This window comes from Zosterops lateralis (assembly GCF_965231275.1).
Source record: "Zosterops lateralis genome assembly, chromosome: 1".
In the NCBI taxonomy this organism is placed as follows: Eukaryota; Metazoa; Chordata; class Aves; order Passeriformes; family Zosteropidae; genus Zosterops; species Zosterops lateralis.
The window spans coordinates 45,568,894-45,594,359 of record NC_139762.1 but is presented as its reverse complement, the minus strand read 5'-3'; the positions used below and the strand labels follow the sequence as shown (position 1 = coordinate 45,594,359).

General features: G+C 42.6%; 1 protein-coding gene across 3 annotated transcripts; it reads left to right on the top strand.

Annotated features, from left to right (window-relative positions):
• The first annotated feature begins 851 nt into the window (after positions 1 to 851).
• Positions 852 to 14,904, top strand: LOC310916631 (CX3C chemokine receptor 1-like). Of its 3 annotated transcripts, none has more exons than XM_083874311.1 (3): positions 852 to 920; positions 4,585 to 4,649; positions 13,325 to 14,904. In XM_083874311.1, exon 3 carries the CDS (start codon positions 13,339 to 13,341, stop codon positions 14,398 to 14,400), a length of 1,062 nt encoding a protein of 353 aa, XP_083730437.1. In that variant the 5' UTR covers positions 852 to 920; positions 4,585 to 4,649; positions 13,325 to 13,338; the 3' UTR covers positions 14,401 to 14,904. The 3 variants fall into 3 exon arrangements, with proteins under 3 accessions (XP_083730437.1, XP_083730436.1, XP_083730438.1); XM_083874310.1 differs by lacking the exon at positions 852 to 920 and adding an exon at positions 3,185 to 3,352; XM_083874312.1 differs by lacking the exons at positions 852 to 920; positions 4,585 to 4,649 and adding an exon at positions 5,893 to 5,953.
• Positions 14,905 to 25,466: the final 10,562 nt, after the last annotated feature.

Genomic DNA, 25,466 nt, shown 5'->3' with positions numbered 1-25,466 from the left:
AAAGCAGAGTGTGCTGGGGAGAACAGCATTTTGATCCTTCAGGCTTGACATTTCTTTGCCAATTGCTTTAGTCCACAAAACTTGAACTTCCCAGTGATGCCGTGCAAAACCCAGCTTCCCCAGCTGACCTGGCAGCCTGGCCACAGAGCAGGAGGAGATGCCAGTGGTGTAGAAGTACCTCAACTCTCCCCAGATACTGAGAGAAATGAGTTTTCACATTTGGAAGGCCAATCATAGAGAGATGGAATAAAAAGAACAGGGGGTTTGCCCCCCTTTATCCACAGTGTCCCTGCACATACCTCCCTTACTCTTGATTTCTTCCTGTAAAATCATTGTATGCCTCCTAGTTGGGAAAGCAGCACACTGTACCTAGGCATTCCCAGGAAAATCTCTCTGGTTACAAGGGATGCAATGTATTTTTTTGTTTTAGCTCGGAGAAACAAAAGATGTTTTCCTCCATCATGCAGGAGCCAGAATGAAAGTCTTTTCAGCAGCTTCCTCAAAATTTTTTATTCATGAGCTGGCCTCAATACCAGAGGCTGAAGATGGAGAGCAGAGATATGGTTGATGTGGCAGTTGTCTTTCAGGTAGTGTTAGTTTCACACCTGTCTATGCTGCATACAAGTGCACACCATTATAATGAGTAGCACACTTATCTAGGTTTACCGCTCACAGCAGAATACAGCAGAAAGCCTTTTCTGTCTTCCAGGATCTTTGTAAGTCAACTTGACTTGGTTTCTCTTTAATTGAAGTCTCCAGATAAAACTTGTGTGGGTTAAATTTGACAAACCTCATTTCCTTTTGAGAGTAATAGTCTGCTCTGTTCTCGGTTCCAGTTAAATTCTGGGCAACACAGGAGGAAGAGGTTGATGACCACCTTCAAGAAAACCCTGTTCTTAGGAGGTTCTTTCTACTTGGGGGTAAGCAACACCTGGGACAGCCTCTCCTGCTGTTACATGTGGGAAGTCCTGACCCCCCTTCTCAAGGATTTTACCTGCACAGGTCTACAGCAGAGATGCTGAGTATTGGTGACCCAGGAGCGGGTGCCCACCAGGGTGAGAGTGTCCATGTCTGTCTGGGTTTTGCCCACGTTTTACAGATCAGCAGCAAAGCAGCTTGGCATGTGCAGGTTCCCAGTAGGGAAGCTCCTACTGGTCTATCTGTGCCTTCTTTATAAGGCTGAGGGAGGTGGGGGTGGAGCCCTTCATCATCACCATGAGAACATGGGAGACAACAGCACCTCTACAGGCAGGGCAGTTCTGCTCTGATAGTATCAGACTATCAGTGGCATGGAAGAAGCCTTCTTTCAACTTTCTGAATCTCATGGTTCTCACACAATGAGAATGTTTCCTTAGTACCATCTACCAGAAATTACCTTTCTGCAAGTTAAAAGTTCATCATTTTGGCAGTCATAGATCCTGCTTTCAGGGTGTGAGGAGAAACCAGCTTTTTGATGTTGTCCTGAAAACAGTGCAGAGTGCTTTACATCTGTTTTTAAAGAATGGGTAGGATGGGTCTGCTGGCACTTGTCAGAAAAAGATGAGTTTTGGAAGTACACTGCTTTGGCCCTTTATAATTCCCTACACTTTAAACTTTATTTCCAGCAGTGTATCTTTGCTGTCCCTGGCTAGCACCCATCCAGGAGTCAGTTCCCTAATTATTTCCACAGGTGCTTGTCCTGGCCCATCTGGCTGACATCACTTGCGTAATTTGGCTGATGTTGGAGGCCCGTGGTTTGACCTCAATTACATTGCTTGTAGCTGTTGGGGATGTAACATTTGCTAGATAAATCATAACATAATAAAAACCCCAAAATGTAATTGGCAGAAGTACCAGAACTGAACTTATATGAAGGTGTTTGCCTGGCAACTTGCTAACCAATCCACAAGCAACAGCTGAGGCAGCCTGGAAGATACTCTCCACCCCCAAAATCCCACCAAGGTCCATCTGCCTGAAGACAGCAGAACTCTGCCTTTGGGCAGAAGGCATTTTAATCTCCCTTGACATTTGAGGCAGAGTACCTGGAGGTCTTTCCAGAACCACATTCCTTGTGTCCTGGAGGGCCTCGGTATTGGTACAGCAGCCAACTGGATGTGGTGTCTGTTTCTCACAACACACCCCACTGCACAGCCTCCTGCCTGGTTCCACCCCAGAGGAACTGCTTTCTGTGCCCCAGTGGTGCCTGGCAGTGTGCTTCACAGCATCCCAGTTGTGCTCACTCATAGTGCAACCCTGAGCAGGATGCTTGGGTCAGGGGCCAAGAAGGGTCCTTGATTAATGAACATCCCAATATTTTAAACCCTCAGACTCCCCTGGTTCTGGGCTGTAGAGAAATGTTATTCTTAAAATCTTGTTTACAGGCAAAGAGTGGGCACAATGTATGCATAGGTAGGGCCAAGAATTTGTTGTGAGTGCAATGGCATTCTCAAGGCTCCAATTGTTATCAGTTTAAATCTGATGGCTACGGAGAAACAAAAACACTATCGCAGTTCAAATTTTTTCAAGACACAGTTTCTATCCGTTTTCCTGGTGTTATCCTCACTCTTTCTCTGCTCCTTTGGGTCCTACAGCTGATGGTTGTGGTGAAGTGAGGTGTCAGACTGAGCTGTCAGCACCTCCAGTTCTTCCCTGAGATGAGTGCAATGTTTACCTTGATTTTCCTTCTGTCTTTTTCTAGGATTTACTTTGGATTGCTTTTTTGTGCTTTCCAGCATGCCTTTATACTTTCTTCTTTCTTCACTGGTCTATACACAACCTACTATAGGCAGTGCCCCTTATGTATGTTAGATACTTTGTTCTCTCTGTTACCATTATCCCAATTTTGCTAGCTCCAGATCCACATTTTTTTAACTGACCATCGGTGAGTTGTGTAGACCTGCGGGGCTCCCCAGTGCCAGCCTGTGCTCCTTCTTCTAACATCCCATACCTGCATTCCTCTGTGCTTCTTCCTGCATCCTCACAGCTCTAGGCTCCTGCTGTTTTACCAAACTTGCATTTCTACACACTGTACTGTGTCTTAGCGAAAAATGACTTATTCTGCAAAGAATGGGGGAAACTAAGGGGGTGACAGCTTTGACATGCTGTCGTGGCACCTCAGGCATTTCTGTCTCTATGCAAGTCCTGTCCCCTGTAAGTACTTCTGCCCCTCTGAGTGGCTGCGTCCTGCTTCACAATTTCACAAGAAGCCAGCAGGACCCAAGCACAGCACATCAGTGCTTTCTTAGCTCAGCCCTGAAGCTCAGCCCAGGAAGCCAATATGTTCATGAGCATTAGAGAAGAGGAAATGTACATTTAAATCCAAACAGCCTCAGCTTGAAGAAAACATTGGTTTTCAATGCAGCTATGAATTAAGGTAAGACACAATTCTATTTTTCCTGTAATTTGACAGAGCAAGATGAAACAAAATGGTATCTCATGAACTTAAGGAAATTCTTCACTGCTTTGTGCTTGGAACCTAAATAATATTTAATTTGGGTAAAGGTGATGTGGGTACTCTTTACAAATTGTGACAGTAAAAAGGGAAGCATTTCTGTTAACGAAGTGAACCAGGGCAGATAAATTTTATTCGGTCACTAATTATTTGTGACATCTTGTGGTAGGAAGAATATTCACCCTGGATAGAAATCTTCAAGGTCAGTAAATGCTGATAGTGCGCAACATTAACTAGAAGGACAGAACAAGAAGATGCAGCCCTTCTACTTCATTAGAAGTTTTTTGTTTGATGTCTGCAGAGATTTCACAACTCACTAGCATTGCTTGCTTCTAGTTTTAGTCAGTGAACCAACATCCAAAACATCACTGACACTGAACGACAACCCAAAGCAGAAAATTTGGTAGAGTCAATAGAAAACATCTGATACAGACAGACCAGCAAGAGAGCAACGGAAATTAAAGACATTTGAAAACCCTTAACTTTCTGTATAACGTTTTTCTGTGACTCAGCTTTCCACAGGAAAGATGTTATATGAAGATGTCTGCTGGTTTGGGTGAGAGATTTCGGTAATATAGTGGTGGCAACCCACTAAGTATTTGTGTGGTATAAACACAGATCTGCACAGTGGTTCCCAAAATCTGGTCTGTTGTGGCAAGCCCTGTGTGCAGGCAGTGCAGCCAGAGGCAGAGCACTGGATGACAGAATAAAAGAAGACAACTACAATGAATAAAAAGAGTCTAGGCAGTGCAGAAAAATTCAAACGGGAGAAGAAAAGGCTAAATTTGATAAAAGGCAATGCATAATAAATTGAGAGTAAATCCCATAGAAAACTTGATATTCCCAGGAAGGAGATGGGAACTCCAGAACTTAAATCTCATCCATACACAATCAAGAAAGTCTAATGTGCTTTGCTCTCTGAAATGATTGAGAAGATGATTTAAAAAATCTCCCACTGCTAGAGAGCCTTCTCTGATTTTTCAGAGATGCTGAGGCAATGTGAAATTATTAATCACAAAAAGGGTGTGGGGGCAGGAAGCGAATTTATGCCATTATAAAGGCAGTGAGAGGATGGAGCCAACAGTACTCATAAACGAGTACAAACAGTGCTCATAGCTACAAATAATCATCTGTTTTTGCTATCCCTTCAACAGAAAATACAAAAGGAATTTGAACATTGCTTCAGAAGAGGAGAAAAATAAATACTGAGGAAGAGCAGGTAAGAGAAAACACTGGCAAAGTGGTCAGCTATACATTAAAAAAAAAAAAAAATAGATACTGAGTGTCTGAACAACCGTGCAAGCAGAAAGGGCAATTAGGGGAACTAACAGGCTAGTTGAAATACCTGTGAAATAAATTTTCCAAGAAAAAACTGATCCTGACAGTCACTATCCAGTCACCATTGTCAGATGACAGCCCCAAACACCCAGTTCCCTGGGGGCAGCTCTTGGGAGGGCACCTGCTTTCTCAGCTCTGCCACTGCTTCTCAGCAGCTGAGTTAAAGTGCTCCCCAGCCTCTGTGAGGACCAAAATAAATACTGCTCTACAACAGTAGTCACCATATACCTAATTTCCTATCCCCTGGCTGACCCCTGGGAGCAGGGCACTGCTGGGAAACCACCTCAGGCTGCAGAAGCTCTGCAGAGATCCCTTGCTTCTAGTCATAGGATCAAGGCCACCCTGACAGACATGGATGCAAATTTCAGAACGATTTCAGTGATTTTTGAACCTCAGTTTTAACATGCTGGGGAAATGTGGGAGTCTGAGTCACACTGTCTGGTCATCTTTCCTAAATGCGTAAAGTCATTTCTGAAACAGCTTCACGTGCTCAAGAGACTTGGTCATGCCCTGAAACATGAACCTTTTCCCTGCTCCATTAAGTGTGCAGCCACCAAGGCTCCTGCATGTCCACCCTGTCAGCCTCGGAGGGGCTTTGTCCTCCCCAGTGCTGAGAGAAGGAGCTGAAACCACTGAAATCTTCAGCTTTTGCTATAAATACACCAGCAATGACAGGAGTGAGCCGCCAGGGCTTTGGCAGGGCTTTCCTTGGCCCCAGCAAACCACACACTGCTATGGTGCAGTTTTCCCTTCCAACCGGCTCACAGCAAGTCTTTCTGGTGGGGCAACAAAACCAGCAATTGAGGGGGATGTTGCTGGGGGCAGGATGTGCCCAGGACATCTGGGTTCAGTGGCCTGTGCCTGCTTTGCTGTGGTGGTAGCGCAAACAGCCTGAGTGAGGCCACCAGCCTGGCCAGTGCACGGAGGGAGCAAGGGCAAGATCTTGTTCAAAATATATACCTCTGTTGTTGCTCTGAAAGAAAGGTGATGATGCCCTTGACATTGGCAGAGACATCCAGCAGAAAGTCCATGAGTTTGTGTTTTCTTTATAAATGATGAATACATGTAATTTTGACGTGATGGGCTAATATAAATCTTGTGCTCTGGTTACGTGCTGTTACCTCCAGGTGTGCATGGAGCATCATTGAGAAAGTGCTTTCCAAAACTATAATGCCCTAGGCTAAGGTGAGAGAGACTCCAGGGATTTTGGACTCTATATTATCTCCTCCTGCCTTTCATGATCAGAGTCTGATCTTTTCAAATGTATTTTTGCACCAAAAAACATTGCTTTAAGGTTGTAGATTTACATGCTTCTCATCTTCAACTAGTGGTGTCTGCTTCTAATTTAATTTGTGGTATTGGTATAGAAACTGTAGAATTTGATCAGGGAAGTGGCATTTTTTAAAATATCTTTGACCTAAATACCATTGTAAAGGGATCCAAGGCCTCTGCAATATTCAGTTATATTCTTATCAGCAGTTGTTTTATTTGCTTCTATTTCTGAGTCATTTACTTATGACACTTTAAGTGGCCTAATTCTTTGAAAGCCTCAGCATCATGTTTCTGCACCTTCAACTTCACCTTGAATTGGAAAACTCAATAACAAAGCATACCAGAGAACTACTTGCTTTTAAAAAACTTATCCTCTAATTATTGGGGGAAGCCTCCATAAATTAATCACCCAAACTGAAAAGCAATTATTAGGTTTGCAGAATTCTGGTGGGCCACAGAAATAGTCCAGTTGATCTGGGAATAAATGACAGAAGAAAGAAGAAACACCAGAGAAAGGAATTTCCTCACCTTAAAGTCACCGAGGAAGAACTGGAGGGGCATTGAGCATGTGGCATTACTCCACACTCAGTCAGAAGCTAGGGAGGAATGAAAAAAGAACTGCTAGGGTGGGAAAACACACAGGTTTCAACTGAGTGGCTATTTGATAACAACATCTCCAAACTGTGCTGCTTTCTTTCCACAGCCATCATGATAGCCTCACTGCTAACCCAAAACCAGCAGCAGCTCCTGCTCCTTCCAGGGGTCACATTCCAGATTTGAGCCAGCTAGTGCTGGGGAGAGGACAGTTAAGCTTTTTCAGTCACTTATTACCAGAAGAGAGTCATGATTGTTCAGAGAATTGTGCCCCAACTGGGTCTGCCTATCAAGGGCCATAGGGTTTAACCCAGCACCCTCCTGCTGAGCTCCTTCACTATGTCTGGCCTAAATCCATTTCCCAGACTGATACCTTCTTTCAAAGTGAAGGCCTTCAGAGATGCAAAAATGTCCTTTTCCTATATGAAGTCTGTTCCAATCATTAGCCTTTCGCTGTTAAAAATGTTAATCTTATTCCTGTCTTGCATGTTTCTGGTTTGAATTTACCTGCATCACTGTAATAGATGGCTAATCCCACTCAAATAATTAGCAAGGTTATTAACACAAGCAAAAGTGAAATTAGGTGTTACCAAATTATATCTGCAGCCCCTGTATCAAACTCTGCAATGGTAAAGTCATCCCTCTTTTGTTCCGTCCCATCTGGAAGCTCTTTTAACGCCTGAGGGTTGCATCAGCTTTTCTTGCAGTCAAGTTTCCTTTTGGATATGCCCCACTATTGAGACACGGCCCATTTGTTTAACTCCCAAGCGTGTCGCTTTGGTTACATTTGGCTACATTAGGGCCAATGTGAATCATCTAGGAAGCCACAGATTACCCAGACTGTCTGAATCACTCTCCAGTCCTGTAACCCTTTTGTCATGTGCCCCTGCCAGCTCTCATGGCCAATGTGTTTTCAGAGCAATGATGAAAACACCACAGAGTTTTTGGCTTTCAGCATGCCATTTCTACAGATATTTTACAAGAAATATTCCTAGTCCAGCAAGGCTTCCTCCATGGATGTCCGTCTTTTGAGATCAGATGTCTAACCAGTTCAAATCTCATTGCACTGTTTTGTTGGTCCTGCTTTGGGCTGGAGATGTGTGTTAACCAAATAAGCATGCCGTGCAAGTCAGAGCTCCAACTCACTCACACATCCTCCTTTTTGAACCTTGCAAGCCCAAACTAAAAATCCTCTTCTATAAAGCCACACAGATTGGCCTTAGCAGCACTCTGCCCCTTAACTGTTTAAATTTGTTTTACCTGAGTTCAAGGTTAGTTTAGATCAGCCCTTTCACCTTGCTTCCTACTTTCAGAGGTCTGCATGTAGAGGTGAAATAGGGAGAACATCTCCCCACTTCAGGACTGAATGAAAGGCTGAAATTTAAGATTTAAAGTAACTGCATTTGGTGGGATGGGCTTGCTTTTGACCCTGGCTGTCTAACATAACCCCAACCAGCTCCAGAGGCCATTGCCTATGAATGGAACCACCCTGCTCTGAAAAATAAACCAATTGAATTACAGGAACTAGCAGGGTGCAGGACTAACAACTGGGCCCCATCTCTGGTTAATGTATTAACTGTAAGCCTAAGTTTTGGGTGGTGCATCATCTAAACCGTGGGTAGAGGTGTCCGTGGCAGTCTAATGATTCTGTAGTAGCTGCTTGGCCAGGCTGGTTAAATTTTACCCAGAGTGCCATCTCCTCCTAGCTCTCACCCAGTTCTGGTTATTTCCTTTAATCTCTTTCTCTTGTGTGTTAGAAGTGCCACCATAGCTACAACATTTCATCTGGAGGTGCCTGAGGTCATCCCTATGCTTTTACTGAGAATCACCAGCAGTTAAGAAGCAGGTGGGTGTAGTTGCAAATGCAAAAAAGCAAGAGCATTTATATTTGGGTAGGGTGATGGCAGCTCAGATCTAAAGGTGAAAAAGGGATATACATATACCTGTAGGGTTTCCCAGGGGTTCTCACAAAGCCTTCAGCTTCCCAGGGCTGGTTGATTCATTGGGCTATTCAGTGTGCACTGAAAACTTCTGCTAGCATGAAAAAATCATGTAAGCATCACTCAGAAATGCTGACTAAGTTGTGAATATCTTTCTGAGGCTGAAATACCTTTATTAGCATATTGTGCAAATCTGGAGTGTGACCCTCTGGCAGAGGTCTGGATTTGGTAATTTTTTTCACTTCTTTTAATTTGATGGTAGGAGCAGCATACAGGGAGGCAAACTGCTGGTAGATCTCCCTCTTTTTGGCTGTAAAGCCTGTAACATGGCACTTGGCTGGAGTGCCAAGAATGACACCTGGAAAGATCAGATATATAAAGAGAATTTGCTCTGGTGTCACCCAGCCTGATACCAGTGTTTGGAGATTGAAATGCAATTTCTGTTCCTTAGAGGAGTTTGCAAACCTCTCACAATTTCACTTCCTTGTGTACTACATGGGGTGCACATGGTGGTTGGGAATATCTGGGTTGAGAAACAGGGGTCTTGGTCTTGCAGACTATGGTCTTTGACATAGCTCTAAACATGATTAAGAGCAGAAGTGTTTGTGAAGAGTAGGGTGTAAAATTGATGGGGAAATCCGGAGAGAGAGAAAAGTGGCCATGAGAAGCAGAAGTGAATCTACTATTTCTTATAGTCAGCAAGGGAAAATATCTGGTGGAGAAACCTCAAAGCCTTGCAGTCCTCCTGTGTCTTCTACACCCTTCAGTTCACTCCATCCTTTAGGTGAACATTTATTGTAAGCACAAAAGAGAAAATTGGGTTGAAGCTGATGGTGAGAAACCTGTAGCATGTGCTGCAGTGGACTTTGAGAGGCTGATAGAGAATACCTGACAGGAAAGGATGGAGGATGGTCAGATCTAAGTTTTTCTCTTTAAGGTGCAATATAATTTCAACGTATTATCCCTATCTGGCATGGGCTGGGTTTTGGGAGCCTTTTGAAATTTGCAGCCCACCTACTGAGTATCATCAGTTTAAACTGAGCCAGGTGGTATCAGAGGAGCTAAATATTCAAACAGTACTGATGGCATTGCCTGTGCAGGATGAGTAGTGGTGGAAGAATATGACTTCTGATATATGAAATCCAGGAGCTAGATGGTAAACAAGCCACAGACTTCCAGCAGATTCAAACCCCAATGTCATTTTGGTAATTGCAGTCCTTGCTTGCTCCTGGACATGCAATACAGAATCTTACCCTTCCCATTGTTGTAGGTACCACAGACCCCACAAACACCCATCCAAGGGTAAAGGAAATAATTTGCTACTGTAGAAATAAATGGTCCTCATCAGTGAGCTAGAGGAGATTACTTGACTGAAAAGATATTTCAGGAAATATCCCAGCACGAGTAATATTTCTGTTTACTTCACTAAGGCCAGGAGTTTCTCCTGCACATCTGGGTCAAATGTTCTCCATTGAAGAAGGTGCCTATTCCCACACCCAGGTTTCTCTCCAGGCAATGCCAGTCCAGAAATCTGTGCAGAAGTCTGCCAGACCTGAGGGCTAACTCCTGGTGGGAGCTGCATCTCCTTATATGTATGATATCCTGTGTGCAACAGGGCACAGTGACTTCTATGGACACATATGGAAACTCTCCAGGCAGACAAGCTGCCTTTCTAGATATGAATTAAGGGAGCAAGCATATTAAAAACCAGCAGAGCTTGAGGTTCTTAGAGAGGTGAGTAAAGCAATGTGGGTTCCCTCTCTCCAGAGCAGGGATTTCACACAACACAGTCAAGGCAAGCACCACCAAACAGCCCCATCTGGATGATGGCACAATTAGCAGAAGCATTAAGGGGGTATGAGCAAGCTTTGATCAGTTTTTACCTCTTTGTCTGATGAGACTTCTGGTTGTTACACCAGGAATGACATGTCTGAAACAGGAGCTGACATGGCAGAGAAGAAGCTGAGATATTTTGCAGAAACAGCATGATGTCTGTCAGGCATTGCCACAGTCACAAGGATAGGACAGGACTTCTGGAGGTCTCTCCCAAACCCATGCACAGAGCAGGGCCAGCTGAGTTTCAAGTACCTCCAGAGATTAGATCTCACAACATCCCTGGAGACCTGTCCTGGTGTTTGACCACCATCATGGCAAAAATTTGTTTTCAAAACATTAAATAGTGATTTCCTATGGCTACTGCTATATTATCCGCCTGAGGAAAATTGTCTGCTTCACCTTTACACCTTCTTGCTAAATCCCTCTTGAGACATCTCTTGTTGAGGCTGACCAAACCCAGTGTCTTCTCCAAGGGCAGGTGCTCCTGCCCCAGCCAGTCACTCCTCCAGCCCTCAGCTGCATCAGTGAAGAGCCAGCTGTGGAGCACATGAGCCCACAGAGAAAGGTGGAGATCTGGTGCTGCACGGATGGGTGCAGTAACAGCTCAGTGACAAAGGAGCTGGGGAGGGTGACAGAGTGACACATACCTGGCACAGGAGACTTGGTGTATCCTGGTGCTTTTGCTGCATAGGAAGAAAGAAATCAGGATGGGACGGCATAAAATGATGGGTTATTGGGATTATATATGGTGTCTCTTGCTCATGTCTGTATAACTCAACTGGGCAGATAAAGAGATGGCAACTCTTTCTTTATCTCACCAGTAGAAAATAAGTATCTTGTTTGCAATTGCTGTCTGCTTCCACCTCAGCATCTAAGCTTTTGTATCCCTTTAACTCTGCTGGTGTCAAATACCTCCTCTCCAGAGGCTGGAGAATTGAACTGGGCTGACAGGCAGGGACTGGACAGACTCTGAAGGTGGACTCAGCTCCCAGTTCAAGTGGACAGATATTGCAAGAGCTGCTCTGCCCATGGGTGTGCCTGCCTGCTGCTAACAGCTTTCCCCATACCGTGCCCATGCCCCAGAACTACCAGTGCTGAGACAGCGTTTCCTAGCTCACTTTTCCTGTGCAAACCACAACGATGTTTTCTAAAGTCTGTCAGTGCTAATCATTAGGGTTTAAACATTAAGATAAAATATATATTTTAAAATTGAGAGCTTGCATTTCCAACTAGCACAGAAACATACCTTCTTTAAGATATTTCTACAAAATAATAGTCCAGAACTTCACAGTCTACACCACAGACGATGCTCTGGCAATGAAGCATTAGGAGAAAATGTTGGTATGGTATGGTCACAGTAGCTACTCATGGGGAAGAGTGTTGTAGTTACCACCATGTCATAGAAAACTGTCTCACACCTGAGGACATCTTTATTTCGTGTTTAGTCTCGCATGGGTTATTTGAAACAGAAGGTATAAAAACTATTGCTGTTGGTGAAATGTGGATTCCAATCACTTAGCTATAAGTGTCAGGAGTCAGAGTAGCTGTACACCATCAGCACCTCCTGCTGAGCAGTGTGTCCATGCTCACCTTATATTTGGGAAAAGAAATTTCATCAGTGTGGTCAGCAGTCTGGAAAGCAGTCTGTCTTGTCTTAAAGCAGATTTGGCCTGACCTGCATTGGATGAGATGCACTGCTCATTGTTGGCTGCACTGACTATATCTTCCACTAACAGGAAATGTAGACACCTCTATTAGAGACAGCCTATGGTCACTGAACTGAGTCCCTTCTGGTCAGGCACTGGGGCATTCCTGTAAGAAGATGGTGACACTGTGGCCAAGGGGTAGTTATGAGTCGCTGTTTTCTTATCACTTTTCTTTCATTCTCAGCTTTAACAGCCTGCTTTGGCCATGGTATCATCTCCCTGGGCTTCTGAACAGTGTATCGCTTTCTTTTATCTCCTACAGTGAGAGCAAATAATGGATGCTTATAAGCTCTTTACCCAGCCAGGGAGGGAGCAGACTGAATACAGCAACCTCTGCACTCCTATAGGATGTTTGATTCCTTGCAAACAGAAATCTTTGTGGAGACTTGAACACCACATCCAAAAGGAGAGTAGATGAATTGACAGGTTCTCTGGGTTTTTTGAGTGTGCAGATCAGTGAGCCCAGAGGTCACACACCTGCACCCCATACTCTCTTTGGATTCAGCCAAAGTGAATTCCTAGCTCCAGTCTCACAGCCAGAGCAGGAGCAGTCATGAGATGTTTTGTTGCTTGAGGAAAAGGGTCAATATATTTTCTCTTCTTTTGATCATAGGATGATCTTTAAAAAAGCCTCATCAAAGATACACTTGCTGCCAGCAATGTCCCAGTGCAGACTCGCTTCTCTCTTATCATCAAGCATCAGCTCAGGCCTGGCCAAACTGGGTGTCTTGCCACCTTCCAGCCCAGGGTTAGCAAGAGGGGGAGATGGGGCTGCTGGGGTGTTGACAGGCACAGAATCTGATCTATTTGTGAACTATTGTTTCCTGCCAAGCATTGCCCACAGAGTAGCAGAGCACCTGCATTGCTCATGGTGCAGCCCATACCACACACCACATGAGCTCAGCCAGATCTCAGCTTGCTGCTGCTCCTGCTGCACTCCAGTAAGTAGGGGCTTATGTGACAACCCTTGAAATTCTCATTAATTTTTTTCTTATCCTAAAGAGTTAATTTTCAGTGAAGTACCTGTAACAGCAGAATCTGGGCTTTTGTCATAACATATCTACCATCAGCTCCACAGTAGTACAACCCTCACTAAAATAAATAGTGACAAAATTCCAAAGTGTGCTCGGTGCAGTTCCTCAGTATTTTACCACAGCACATAGATCACTCTAATGTTATTTTCTTTACTCTTTCTTTTTTGCCTTTAGCCAGCAAATTCAGCATGACAGAAGCATACACAGAAACCACAGCTGAATACACTTACGATGAACATGCTTTCTTCTGCGATAAAACCGACATCCAAGACTTTGGGAGAATATTTCTGCCGATATTTTACATTGTGGTGTTTGCTCTCGGCCTCACAGGGAATCTAATGGTGGTTTTTGCCATTGTGAAAGGCAATAAAAAAAGCATCACTGACATCTATCTCCTGAACTTGGCGGTCTCTGACCTTCTCTTTGTGATCTCCCTCCCATTCTGGGCGTCCAACACCGTCCGTGGATGGACCCTTGGGACTACGGCATGTACAGCTGTTTCCTCACTGTATTACATTGGTTTCTTTGGGGGCATGTTCTTTATCACTGTTATCAGCATTGACAGGTACTTTGCCATTGTCCGGGCAACTTACTCTCTGAAATCCAGAACAGTAAGGCACGGCTTTCTTGTAACCTGCGGGGTGTGGGCAATAGCGGTTTTAGTGTCAGTGCCACATTTTGTGTTCTCCCAGCTTGTAGAAAATAACTGCATGGCTGTCTTCCCAGAGAAGCTGGAGAACTTCTGGCCAGTGTTCTGCAATATGGAGCTGAACACCATTGGCTTTTTCATCCCGGTCTGTATCATATTCTATTGCTACTGCGGGATCATCAAAACCCTCCTGTCCTGCAAAAATCAGAAAAAAGCACGAGCCATAAAACTGATCTTGATTGTGGTGCTGGTGTTCTTTCTGTTTTGGTCCCCCTACAATGTACTGATTTTTCTAGAAACTTTAAATCACTATGAGTTATTCACAAATTGCAACCAAATTAAGTCATTGGACTACGCAATGCACCTGACTGAAACCATTGCATTCAGTCACTGTTGTCTCAATCCTCTTATCTATGCCTTTGCTGGGGAAAAATTCAGGAAATACATTTATCATGTCTGCTCGAAGTACTGTCCATTCCCATGTTTCTGTGGGCCCTGCCATCGCTACCAGGTCCCTCATTCAGTTAGTTATGCAGAAAGTGTGGTGTGCAGCGACGTAACCCTGAACACCAGTGACCAGGATGGCTCTGTCTTCGTCTAAAAGGGAAAATGTATCAATATATGTCTCCTGCAGGGATAGCAACCACTGAGGGGTTGCATTTACCTGTATGAAGAGCCTTAATGGCTGCACGGAATTACTGTCATGCCTCTAGTTAAGCATTAAATATTCTAAAACAGTAAAGATTTTAGAAACAAAAGCAGTACAATATGTCAGTGTTGGACATGGAATGGAATCAAGAGCAAGGAAGAGGGAAAGTAGAAACAAAAGGACCACTCTGTGCCTAGAAAAAAAAAGTGGAGAAGAATTTAAGAGTAGGGAACCTTTTGAATGGTTCTATCACTGGAACCTGTGCATGTGTCAGTGTATGTGCAAGTGACACTGATGTACATAGACCTAAACTCATTTTTTAAGGGAAGAGAAATCTCTTCAATGAATGGTGACGGACTTTTAGGAGAGGGGAATATTTTTCATAGTAAAGGGGTGTGTTTTTGATGCTATGTATCCATAAAGAAATGATTTTGTGGTTATTGATTGCAGCAAATGTTTTAACTGTGCTTTCATATGTAATAAAATCCCACTGTTTAAAAAGAAAAAGAGTTATTTCTCCTTGTTTGTCTCCTTCTCACGTGTTTAGTGTCACCTGCTCACTCTGTGTTTATAGCATGCAATAATCAGAGCAAGGATCTCTAATCCATCCTTTAGCATCAGAGATGTGCCAGTTGGTCTGTCTCCCAATTTCCACAAGCTTGGCCTCAGCCAAATGCCAGAGCAGAGTGGAGCCCTTCACTCAGCACATTCCCAAGGGCTTTAACCAGGGAACATCAGCACCCTCTGGAACAATGAGAACTAGAAGCGTGGGTTTGGATATCTCTGATTTTGGGACAAATATAGCACAATCAAGCTGAGCAAAGTAAGTCCCTGCCTCTCACCCATGCCCTGCTTGCCACATGTTGTAAACATCAACTGTGTCTACACTGTCACAGACAATGTCTTTGGGGACAAAATAACCACTTTCCCATGCTGCTTGCCACAACCTTCCTCAAGCTTTGGGACTTCTCCCATTACAGCTGATTTCCTCAGGGAAAACTGCAGCTCTACCCAGAATTAATGCATCCCTGAGGGCACATTTCTCATGTGCACTCCACAGCCTCCAAATATCCTTTTTACTCATGTAGTAACAATGTGCTGGGGATGCAAAATGTCCATCAGACAACTGAGTCCTTTACCTGGGCATCCCTGTCATCATCTGTTGCAAAAGCAAAAGAGGATTTGTTGGCACTGTGGACTAGAGTTAGGTGAGTGGAAAAAGGATTGTTGCCAGTAATGAAGCTGAGATCACTTGATAAGGAAAAGTCAAGGACCAATCTTACAAAACAAGCCCATGACAGTAGAATCCTATTTCTGTACACTGATGGAACTGGTAATGTGTCAAATCTGAAGAAACACCCTCACTTTTGAACTAATGCAAAAAAGTTGTTTCAGACTGTCATGGGGAGGAGTAGGGCCTTTCTTTGTGGACATTAGTACCACCTTATTTCCTAGAAAATGTAGAGGAGAGTTTGTCCATTGGGCAATTTTCCATTGACAATAATGACACAAATATTCCACTTTTTGGTACTGAACATTCATCACAATCTACAGTAAAAAAACCCCAACCAGACCACATTTTCATAAAATCCTTTATATTTATTGAAATATATTCTCTATGCTCAATTTTGTAATTTTCAGCTATAAGTGGATTATGTGTAGCATGAGTGTCACTTGAAATTAAATTATTTTTCAATATTTGGTCTGCCTAATCAAGGGATATAAGGCAACTTTGTTTGTCCCTACCCCCAAGAAAGTGTTATTTTAGGAAATGGTATTTTTACAATGTTTTTTTAAGAAATGTCAAGATGTGCAGAAAGAAAGAGGAAGGCTCTGAGACTAAACAAGAAGTTATCTGCATGAACTCGGCCTGAAGACGGTGGATTGCCAAACTCAGTGCAATCTCACTTGGTTTATTTAACTTCCCTTTGATTTTCCAGACAATGGTGAGTTACTGAGTGGGAAGAGTAAAAGGCACCTTTAAATATGATCCATGTGCTGTCTTTGGAATGAAAGGTGGAAACCCAGAGCTTGATGCCAGCTCTCCAGGAAAGGAGAGGTTTTTGCTGCTTTGACCCAGTGGTTCCCCAACAGTCCTACCCACTGCCAGCACAATGCATCCCTCTCCTTCCAGATGCATCTCCCTCTGGCAGGGCAGACTTGCTACTGTGAGTCAGACTGCCTGACAGCCCTGGGTCCTCTGCAAGCTGCAAAAAACCTTCACTTCCAAGTCAAGGGCCACTCCTGAAAACCTGCACTCCTGTCTTCTTTACCACACTGTGCAACGGAATACTTCCAAAGATTGCCATTGTCAAGTTTTATGCCATGCATTTGCAAGTTATTATGTTTGCCATTTATTTTCATGGTTTTATTGCTCCATATGTGAGCATTTGTATGAGATTAAAAACTTCAGGGAGTTCCTAGACATTTGGCTCCACAACAAACCACTGTTTATGCAGGTTCTTCCTCATAAGAGCAGTGGTAAATCTTTGAAAACCCAAGTGGAAACCAAAATGACCATTTTCATACTTTTTGTATCAACAGGAAGAGTATTCTTGTAATTGTTCCTTTAAAAACTTCGGCCTCCATGGGACATACCTGTGCTCTGAGAGCAGTAAGTAGCAAACTTTACCAGGTGTGGGTTCAGCTGCAAGATGGGACAGGCATTGCTGCCCTTTGCTGCACTGCACCATTCAAGCCTGATGGAAAGCCCATTGATGTCTCTTTAAGATCTGGACTTTCAGTTAATTGTAGCCTTTATTTAAAGATACAACTTCTCTTTCAAAACCTCTGCAGCAGGAAACTGGTGTTTTCTAACTGCCTAGTTAGTTTAGGACCTGCAAAGCTTTTCTATGTATAGCACTAATGATATATTTATCCTTAGACTGGATCAACACATCCCTGAGGACCAGCAACATCCAGTTCCTACCCATGAGAAAGTAAACCACCCTCTCAGTGTGGGATAAAACCTTTTCATTGGCCATAAATTAAGGACAGACTCTTGCTCACCTAGCAAGTCACAGTTTACACATGGAAATGCACACACACTTGTATCCATTGAATAGTATTTAGTGCAAAAATGAGGTGAGGAAATATCTGAGTTTTGGGAGTGGGTGTTGGGCTTTGGGGTTTTGAGGGGTGATGAGCTATCTTTGCATCCTAATTTTTCAGTATTATCAACCTTTTCCTGTTTGAGAATCACACTGACACTTACCATAAATCTTTTCCCAGCTGGGTTAAATTTGAGGAACTAGTAAAACCTGAATCCAAATTTCATTGACAAGTTCATGACTATATTTCATGTTCTACTTAAAAATAGAATGAACAAGACACATATTTAGCTGAACTACTTGCAGTGAGATATATGGATATTAGTATTTTTAGGTGCCATTGTGAATGCATCTCATTTAAATATTACAAAACAGTTCCAAAACAATAGAATTTACATTTCTTCATTTCTTCTTCTTCTTCTTTTTTTTTTTTCTTTTTTTAACCACTCTGGATTCTTGGGTTTTTCAACAAAAGCCTTGTACAAAAAGCTTAGAAGTGCAGTAGGTCAAAGCATCACATTGGCCTAGGAAATTACTCAGCAGTGAAAGCTGTCATTTTCAAGACTGGCATGGAAGTCTTGAAAAGTCATGGCATTTTCAATGACTGGGAAGGAGTCAGTCATTACGCATGTATTTCCTTTGGATTCAGCATTTGGTGGGAGTGAATTTGAAGTCCTAGTCCAGGGTAGTCTGAAGTTTTAATTATTTAATTATTTAATTATTTAATTCCCTTCACAGAGAAACTACTAATGAATCGATGGATTATGGGTTAAGTTCTGTCATTTCCATTTTGTCCCTTTAACCTCTGTGAGATCCTCTCACTGAGATCTTGTGAGTGATACAAGGCCCTTGTCTTAGCAGGACAACAAGGGAAAAAGTCTGATCCATGTCAATCCCAAATCCTGCTATCACTAAAAAAAAAAAAAAAAAGAGAATTTTTCAAAGAAAATCTAAAGTTGCACTATCTCTATCCACTGTTGCTTTTTCAGGCCCCATCTGGTAATGTCTTTCCTCTGTACTTATAGCCCAAGCATGATGCATATTTGCCAAAGGCCAAAGGCCACTTCTAAAATAGCCACTGAATTAAATATTTTCTGTATTAAGAACATACCTACTCCTGCTCAAAATTCTACTTTTTGCACTTCAGTTTCTTAACTCTGTAGGAGACCCAAAAGTCTACTGAAAATTCGTGTCATCCAGAGTTGTTTTGAAGTTCAAGTTCAAGAATGAAAGCAAAAATTGAGAACAATTTTTAACTATTAAAAATTGGTTTCTCACACTTAACCACATACATATAATTTCTGTTGAAGTTGGCAATAATTCTGCTGCCACTTGTAAGCAGAACTTCCTAATTTACTTGGTAGCCACTGTAAGAGCTTGGTTTTCACCATACACACCCAAACCTCAAGATCTAGGTTTCACAGGACCAGTGTTAACACATTTTCAAAATGGGAAAAAACTAAAGTTCCCCAACTATTCCTGTCTGATTTTGCTTGTTACAGTAATATGCAACACAAAAATGTTAATATACTGCATTTTTCATTCCTCTCTCTAAAAATATGCTGTGAAATCACTCCCATTGGACATGAGCAAAAATGGTTCGGTTTTGGAAAACAGTTGCATTTACCACATTTCTAACCATAATATTCCAATCAGCAGGAAGGAGCACATGAACTTTGTATCACCGAAGGCAGAGTTTAGTGAATGGGATAGAGAATGCAAACAAGAGCTCTGGCACTGCTGTTTCCCTATACAGTGGATGTATTCCACTTTCAAACTGCAGCTGTCACTGGAACAGTCTGTTTGCCACCCCACTCAGATTTTGTGTCTCTGATAAATTGCATGCATTTGTCACTGCTCCAGCTGCAGCACAAGAGTCCCACATCACACAGGTGCAATATGCCAGGACAATACAGGCAACTGAGAAGCTGCATTTCTCCCGTGAGGAGTTTGCCTTTAGCCCATACATTTGCTACATTAAAATGAACGCCAGCGCCACCGAGAGGCACAGAAATGTCAGCAGAGATTGCAGGGCACGTCGGAGGACACCGACAAAGCTGAGGAAGCAGAGGGCGATGGCTCCAGGCACCCGGGACAAGACAGTTCCCCCTGGTGTCACACACGAGCTACTGTTCCCCAGAGGAATCTCCTGTGCCCCGGAGCAGGACGGCTCCTTACAGGTGAGAGAGAGCTGCTTGGAACCCTCAGCTGCTGCTGCAACTGTTTTTCCAGTCTCCAACCAGGTAGGAGGGGACCAGAAGGAAATGGTAAATCTGAAACGCACCTGGAGCAGGCTGTTGAACCATCTTTGTCCACCCACTTTGCCCCAGGCAATTGCTGAGCAACAAGTGGATCCCAGTTTGGCCATAGCTGGGGCACAAGGCAGTGGGGAGCTTTTCCCACTGGAAGGACCTCAACCAGTCGTGCCAATGGCCTGTGAGCAGCCAGGGATGGGGAACTGGGTCAGCATGCCCAGGACTTGCTTCTTCAGCACTTCCCAGGGATATCATGCTAGGCCTTCTGGTATAGATGAAGGACCTTTACCTCACATCTTCTTTGCTCTGGAAGGATTGTGTCTGAGGAGGCACAAAGCTGGGTTTGCCTGTTTTGGGAATGGCAGTATTAGAGCTGACTAAAATTTACCAGGGGTTATAACCCTAAGTGGCTTCAGAGACCCTCTGCAGTGACTCTCTTTTATTGTAGTCCCCCTCCTGCTTAGACTCCTGACTTGGAAAATAGCTATCCTCATTCTGTGTTCAGCTTTTTTGTTGTTGTTGTTTGTTTGACTGTTTTTTCTGTTTTGTTTGGTTTAGGCTTTGGTGGTGTTTTTTTTTGTTGGTTTTTTTTTTTTTTTTTTTTTCTTTTTTTTTTTTTCCCAAGACAGCCCTCTTTGACTCAAAGAGACCCTCACTTGGTCTCTTGTTCAGTTCCTTTCCCTTGGTCCCATTGCTGAGCCTTGCTCTCCAGATCCTCCTGGTAGTTCAGGTTTCAGGAGGGTACATTGAAAGGATGGACAAAATTCAAGTTACAATTAAAACAGCCCAGAATGCCCAGGCCAGGGTTTACAGTTCAAGTCAGATTCAGAAGGTGCAGCTGTAGACAGTGGTATACATCTTTTTGCACAAGGCTAACAGCACATGGAGCCAAATGTTTCCAGAGTCACCACACCCTCTCACTACCCCTGTAGTTACCCTTGCTCTCTGCCCTAAGCTCACTCCATCATTCCTTCTGCCTCTCTTAAGTGTCAGTGCTTTCTTTGCATTTCCACCAGAAGGTGGCATTAAACTCCACTGGAGCTGAAAGTCATCCTTGGTTAAAGCAGGGCCCTCCATTCAAACAAGTGGAGTCACTGTTGAGCAAGTACAGAGTGTAAAAAATACGTTTATGAAAAGTAAGAAAAAATTCGTCACTACAATGTGCTGATGGAAGAAACATCAATTTCTCTGAAGTTTCATTTATTTGCTTGCGAGTAAATGAAAGTCTGAGGATGTAAAATTAACTACAGACAGTTTCACCAACAATTCACAAAGCACATCAGAATATCCTATGCATCACAAAGATGACAGAGGTGCTCCGATGAAAACCTTTTGTTGTGCCTTTCAGTTTTATTTTGGTGTCCTGAGTGGTCTCCCTTGCTACTAGAAGTGAACTGAATATTGTATAAGTTGGCTGAACAACCCTTGCAGTAAAACAGCTTTTCCATGCCTGGGCCTTAGCAAACATGGAAAGATTAGTAATTGGTAAGATCAAGTGTTAGTTCTTTCTCACTGTTGGTCCTCTGCAAATACTTGAGTTTTTTTAATTAGCCTCCTTTATATTACATCTGCTGTGGGAGGAACGCATCAGGAGAGACTTTGAAAATGTAGGTGTTTAGGATAAGTTCAGTCATTTCATAAGCTTTTAAAGGCTACCAGCAACTGAAGTGTTGGAGACTTGGGGGCACCAACACAAAGCACACAGAACACAAAGCCTTTAAGCCACATTGTCATCCTTCCTCTGTATCTAAACTCATCACAATAAACAACAAACAAAGTGGCCTGAGAACAATTCTACTATTCACCACAGCCTTCTTTTTTTTTTTTTTTTTTTTTTTTTCTATTCAAAAAGACCAGCCTTTAACAGGACCTCATAATGATGATTAGGTGATGGCTGGGACATTTAGAAAAAAAAATAATTAAATCTCAGGGTTCAACTGCTCCTCAGAGTGGAAACAGCCCAAATCTCTTACCTACCTGTAGAAACAGCCTGGTAACATTTAACAGATCACCAAACATGATCAAGAAAGCTCTCTGTTGTGCCATTTCACATTTAAGAAGAATAAAACTCATGTCTTTTGTATCAGTAATTTTTATTTTAAGTAAAATTCAGCATACAAAATGTCTATTTCTGTCATGTTTGAGGTGAGTGAGAAGCTTCAGGTTTTCTTTTTGTTTTCTTTTTTTTTTCTTTTTTTTCTTTTTTTTTTCTTTTTTTCTTTTTTTTTTTTTTTTTAATGAGGAGTTCTGTCTAAAGCATCTCTGCAAGCACAGCGTGTAGAAAGAAAGCAAATTAGGCTAGGGAAAAGGATGACTGCCACCATTCACAGAATCACCAGTGGATACAAACAGTAGAATGCACAGGGCTGGTCCACTGAAAGAAATAAGAGATGAGGGGAATTGCAACTCGGCATCGAACAAGGAAAAGATGGATTTGGCTTGAATCATTTCCTTGTCAGCACAAACAGGTATCTTACCAAAGGGAATTCATGCATTCAAAAAGATTTAAGCAAATTGTGAGTGAATCACCTGAGAAACAACAGTGCTTGTCCCACCTGAGAAACAACAGTGCTTGTCCCTAAAACTAGGAAATTATTCACTACCTTTTTTAAGTTGTCCCTCAGATTGCTCTCAGTTTTTCTGCAGGAAACTTGGAATACATTAAAATTACAAAGAAAGAAACTGTACAATGAACTGGTAGCACAAACACTGCTGACAAGGAAGGATGGGAGCTACAGATGTGCAAACTGTGATCCAAATTCACCTGAACTGCAAAAGAACCTCACAAGGCCACACCATGCACAAGGGAGCCAGCCACCTAATAGAGAGGATGGTTTGATGAGAAAGGTAAATGTTTGTCCATCTGTGACTTTGGCAGCCTGGGTCCTGCACTGATCCACACTATCAATCAAAATCCTAATTCTTGCAATGGTTGTCCCGTTTTATTTACTGTCATCTGCTTCTCTTGTGGGCCAGCCTCTTCCAATGAGGACTTGTGTGAATCATCTGTCCCTAGCCAGCACTGAGATCAGACAGAATGAATGGTGCACTGGCATGTCAGTGATAAGTATCTCACAGCCTAGTTAGTGGGTTAGATAAATGTCTATCCCCAGTCCTTCCTTGGGCAAGACTCCTATTCCTCTTCTAAAATGTCAAATTAATGGTAAAACTTTAAAACTTCTCATAAAAATGGGAGTGGCTGAGATAATCTTTTGGTGAGAAGCAAAGTTTTTTATAGTATGGGGTTGTTCCACATTTTGCTTTTATTAAGTTCCTTCTTGTTGCATTTAATGTGCACCGCCTTCCCCAAACACACCATCCAATATAAAAGGTTGATCTCCTTCCAATCAGGCCAGTCAGGTTTGGTCCACCCCTGAGCACTCGTGATTTATTTGGTGGGTGCCACATATCCCGATACCATTTAGTAAAGAGGTAAAATGACCTCTTCTTTTCTTCCCCTGCAAAACCTTTAGTTCTACAGCAACATCACTGAGAATGCTTTCCCCTTTCCCTGTAATCTTGTCAACTCCTGCCATTCTCCCTTTCTTAGTCTCTGCCAGGTTCTCCAAAAAGCATCTGAAAAAGACAGGCTGCCATGTGCCAAAGGGACCTCAGAACTCCCCTACTGGAGCCTACAGTTATACTCAGTCTCTTCCATTCTTCATCTCCAAGCAATTGCAGGACCTGCACTCACAACACTCACAACGTCTTTCCTCTATTTTCTGCATTGTCTCATTTGTTCAGAGTTTTTTTTTTTTTTTCTTTTTTTTTTTTTTTTTTTCTGTTTTTTTTTTTCTTTCTGTTTTTTCTCATTTTCCTTGCAGGTTCTCCCAGGGTAAGACATCAGAAGGTATTTCAGGATTCATTCTCATCCTCTTGATTTTCACAAACTGGCCGATATATTTTTTGATCTTCTTTTTCTGGAGTTCACACACCATAGGTTTGCAGCATCTGCAGCTGCAACCATTTTTTCTCTTTTTTGTGGCTGAGCATTCCTCTTTCTGCAGAAACACTCTTGCTCAGTCTCCTTACAAAGACAGCCTTTTGCATTTGGCGATTTAGCATGAAGAAAATTGGCATTATGGCTGGTACATTTACTACTCAAAAGCCTTCCAAAGAAGGACTGGGCAAAAAGCACCATGCCAGGTAGGCGCTTTCTTCAGGCTAGTGCCATATGGATCATTCTAAACTGGAATTCACATAGCTGAAGACTTTTTCCTTGCTGACAGTATGCCTGAAAGATCAGAAATGTATCTGAAGTGTGACCTGTGTGCTAAGGACAGGTCTTGAAAGACTGCTGCTAATAGTCAAGGCATCTCGCAAAAAGTTGCTGCTGATGGGAAATAATTCCTTAACTGAACAGGGTTCTTAGAGGTCCAAGAGATTTAATATCTGTATTCAGTTCTATTCACCTCTTCATCTGGAAATCAAGAATAATCATCTCTGATGAAATTCAAAAAAGATACCTAGTCTGATAGAGGTGAAAATAATGAATGGGACAAGATAAGCATGCAGATGCATGGTGGTTATTGAGGAGAAAAAAATTACAGCCAGAACTAAGAAACATCAATGCCTAAGAAAGCATTGTAAAGAGCAAGAGGTGTTTTTTTCCTGGAAAGCATGTACTCAAAACAAGATTTTCTGTTATAGTTATTGTGGCTGAAGAGCTGAACTTGTGACCCTAGTGCAATAACATGTCAAAGAAGAGATTATTGAGGTTCTTACAAAGACAAAAGAACAAGAGGAACAGCTTCTGGTTTCTGTGAGCAGAGCTGATGAAAAAGGTACAGGAGTGTTATCTGTTTATCTGATGTCCACATCCTTTAAGGACTCCTAGTAAACTGAAGAGAAAATGTACATGATCTGAGGAGCGGTAACCTGTACTGGAGGAACATCTCCCAGATACTGATTTAAAAATCTCTACAGATGCAGCTTGTGAAAGATGACTGACAAGGTCCTTCCCATACCATTGTTTCATTCTGGCAAAACCTGAAACCAGTAGATCTACATCTCATGCTGTCTTCATATCAAGTTTTTCAGCCAAATGTAAGTTATCGGGCAGTGTAACTGTGTCAGAGGCATATGAGATAGCAGCAAATAGCATAACTGAACAAAAGCTGTACCAGTGTCTGGAATAACACCAGACAGCAAACAACAAAATGTATAATCTTTTGTGGACAGAGATGTCTGATTCTTCCTACTCTCACTACCACCTTCTGTAGATTTCTTGTTTCTGCTTCTCATTGTGTCCTTTCAGTTTATGCTGATCACAAGAAAGCAGGCTCCCATGTTGAGAAATGGCTTGTACTTCTGCTTGGCTGGCTTTTTCTGGAAAACAGAGATCAGCACCTGCCAGTTGCTGGTACAGCTGTTCTCTTAGCAGGACTCACAACCATCCTGCTTGACTAACAAATGTCCTCTGTGTTCTCCCTTCTCAGGATCCCCCAAAAGACAAATAAAACTTGTCTTACTCTTAAGAAAAATCCACAAAAGCTGCTGAATTTCCTGCAGTGACAGACAGTCACAGTAAACCTCAGCATTTTGCATGCTCTGCCCTTAGACCACATGTGCGTGCGCACATCCTATTTCTTATTCAATATTTTGACCACTGTTACATTTTGTAGTGGTCAATAGTAGGAGGTATACAAAACCTGTGACAGAAAACATCAAGCAAAAAGATAGTGTGAATTAACATGCCTTCATTCCTTTTTTT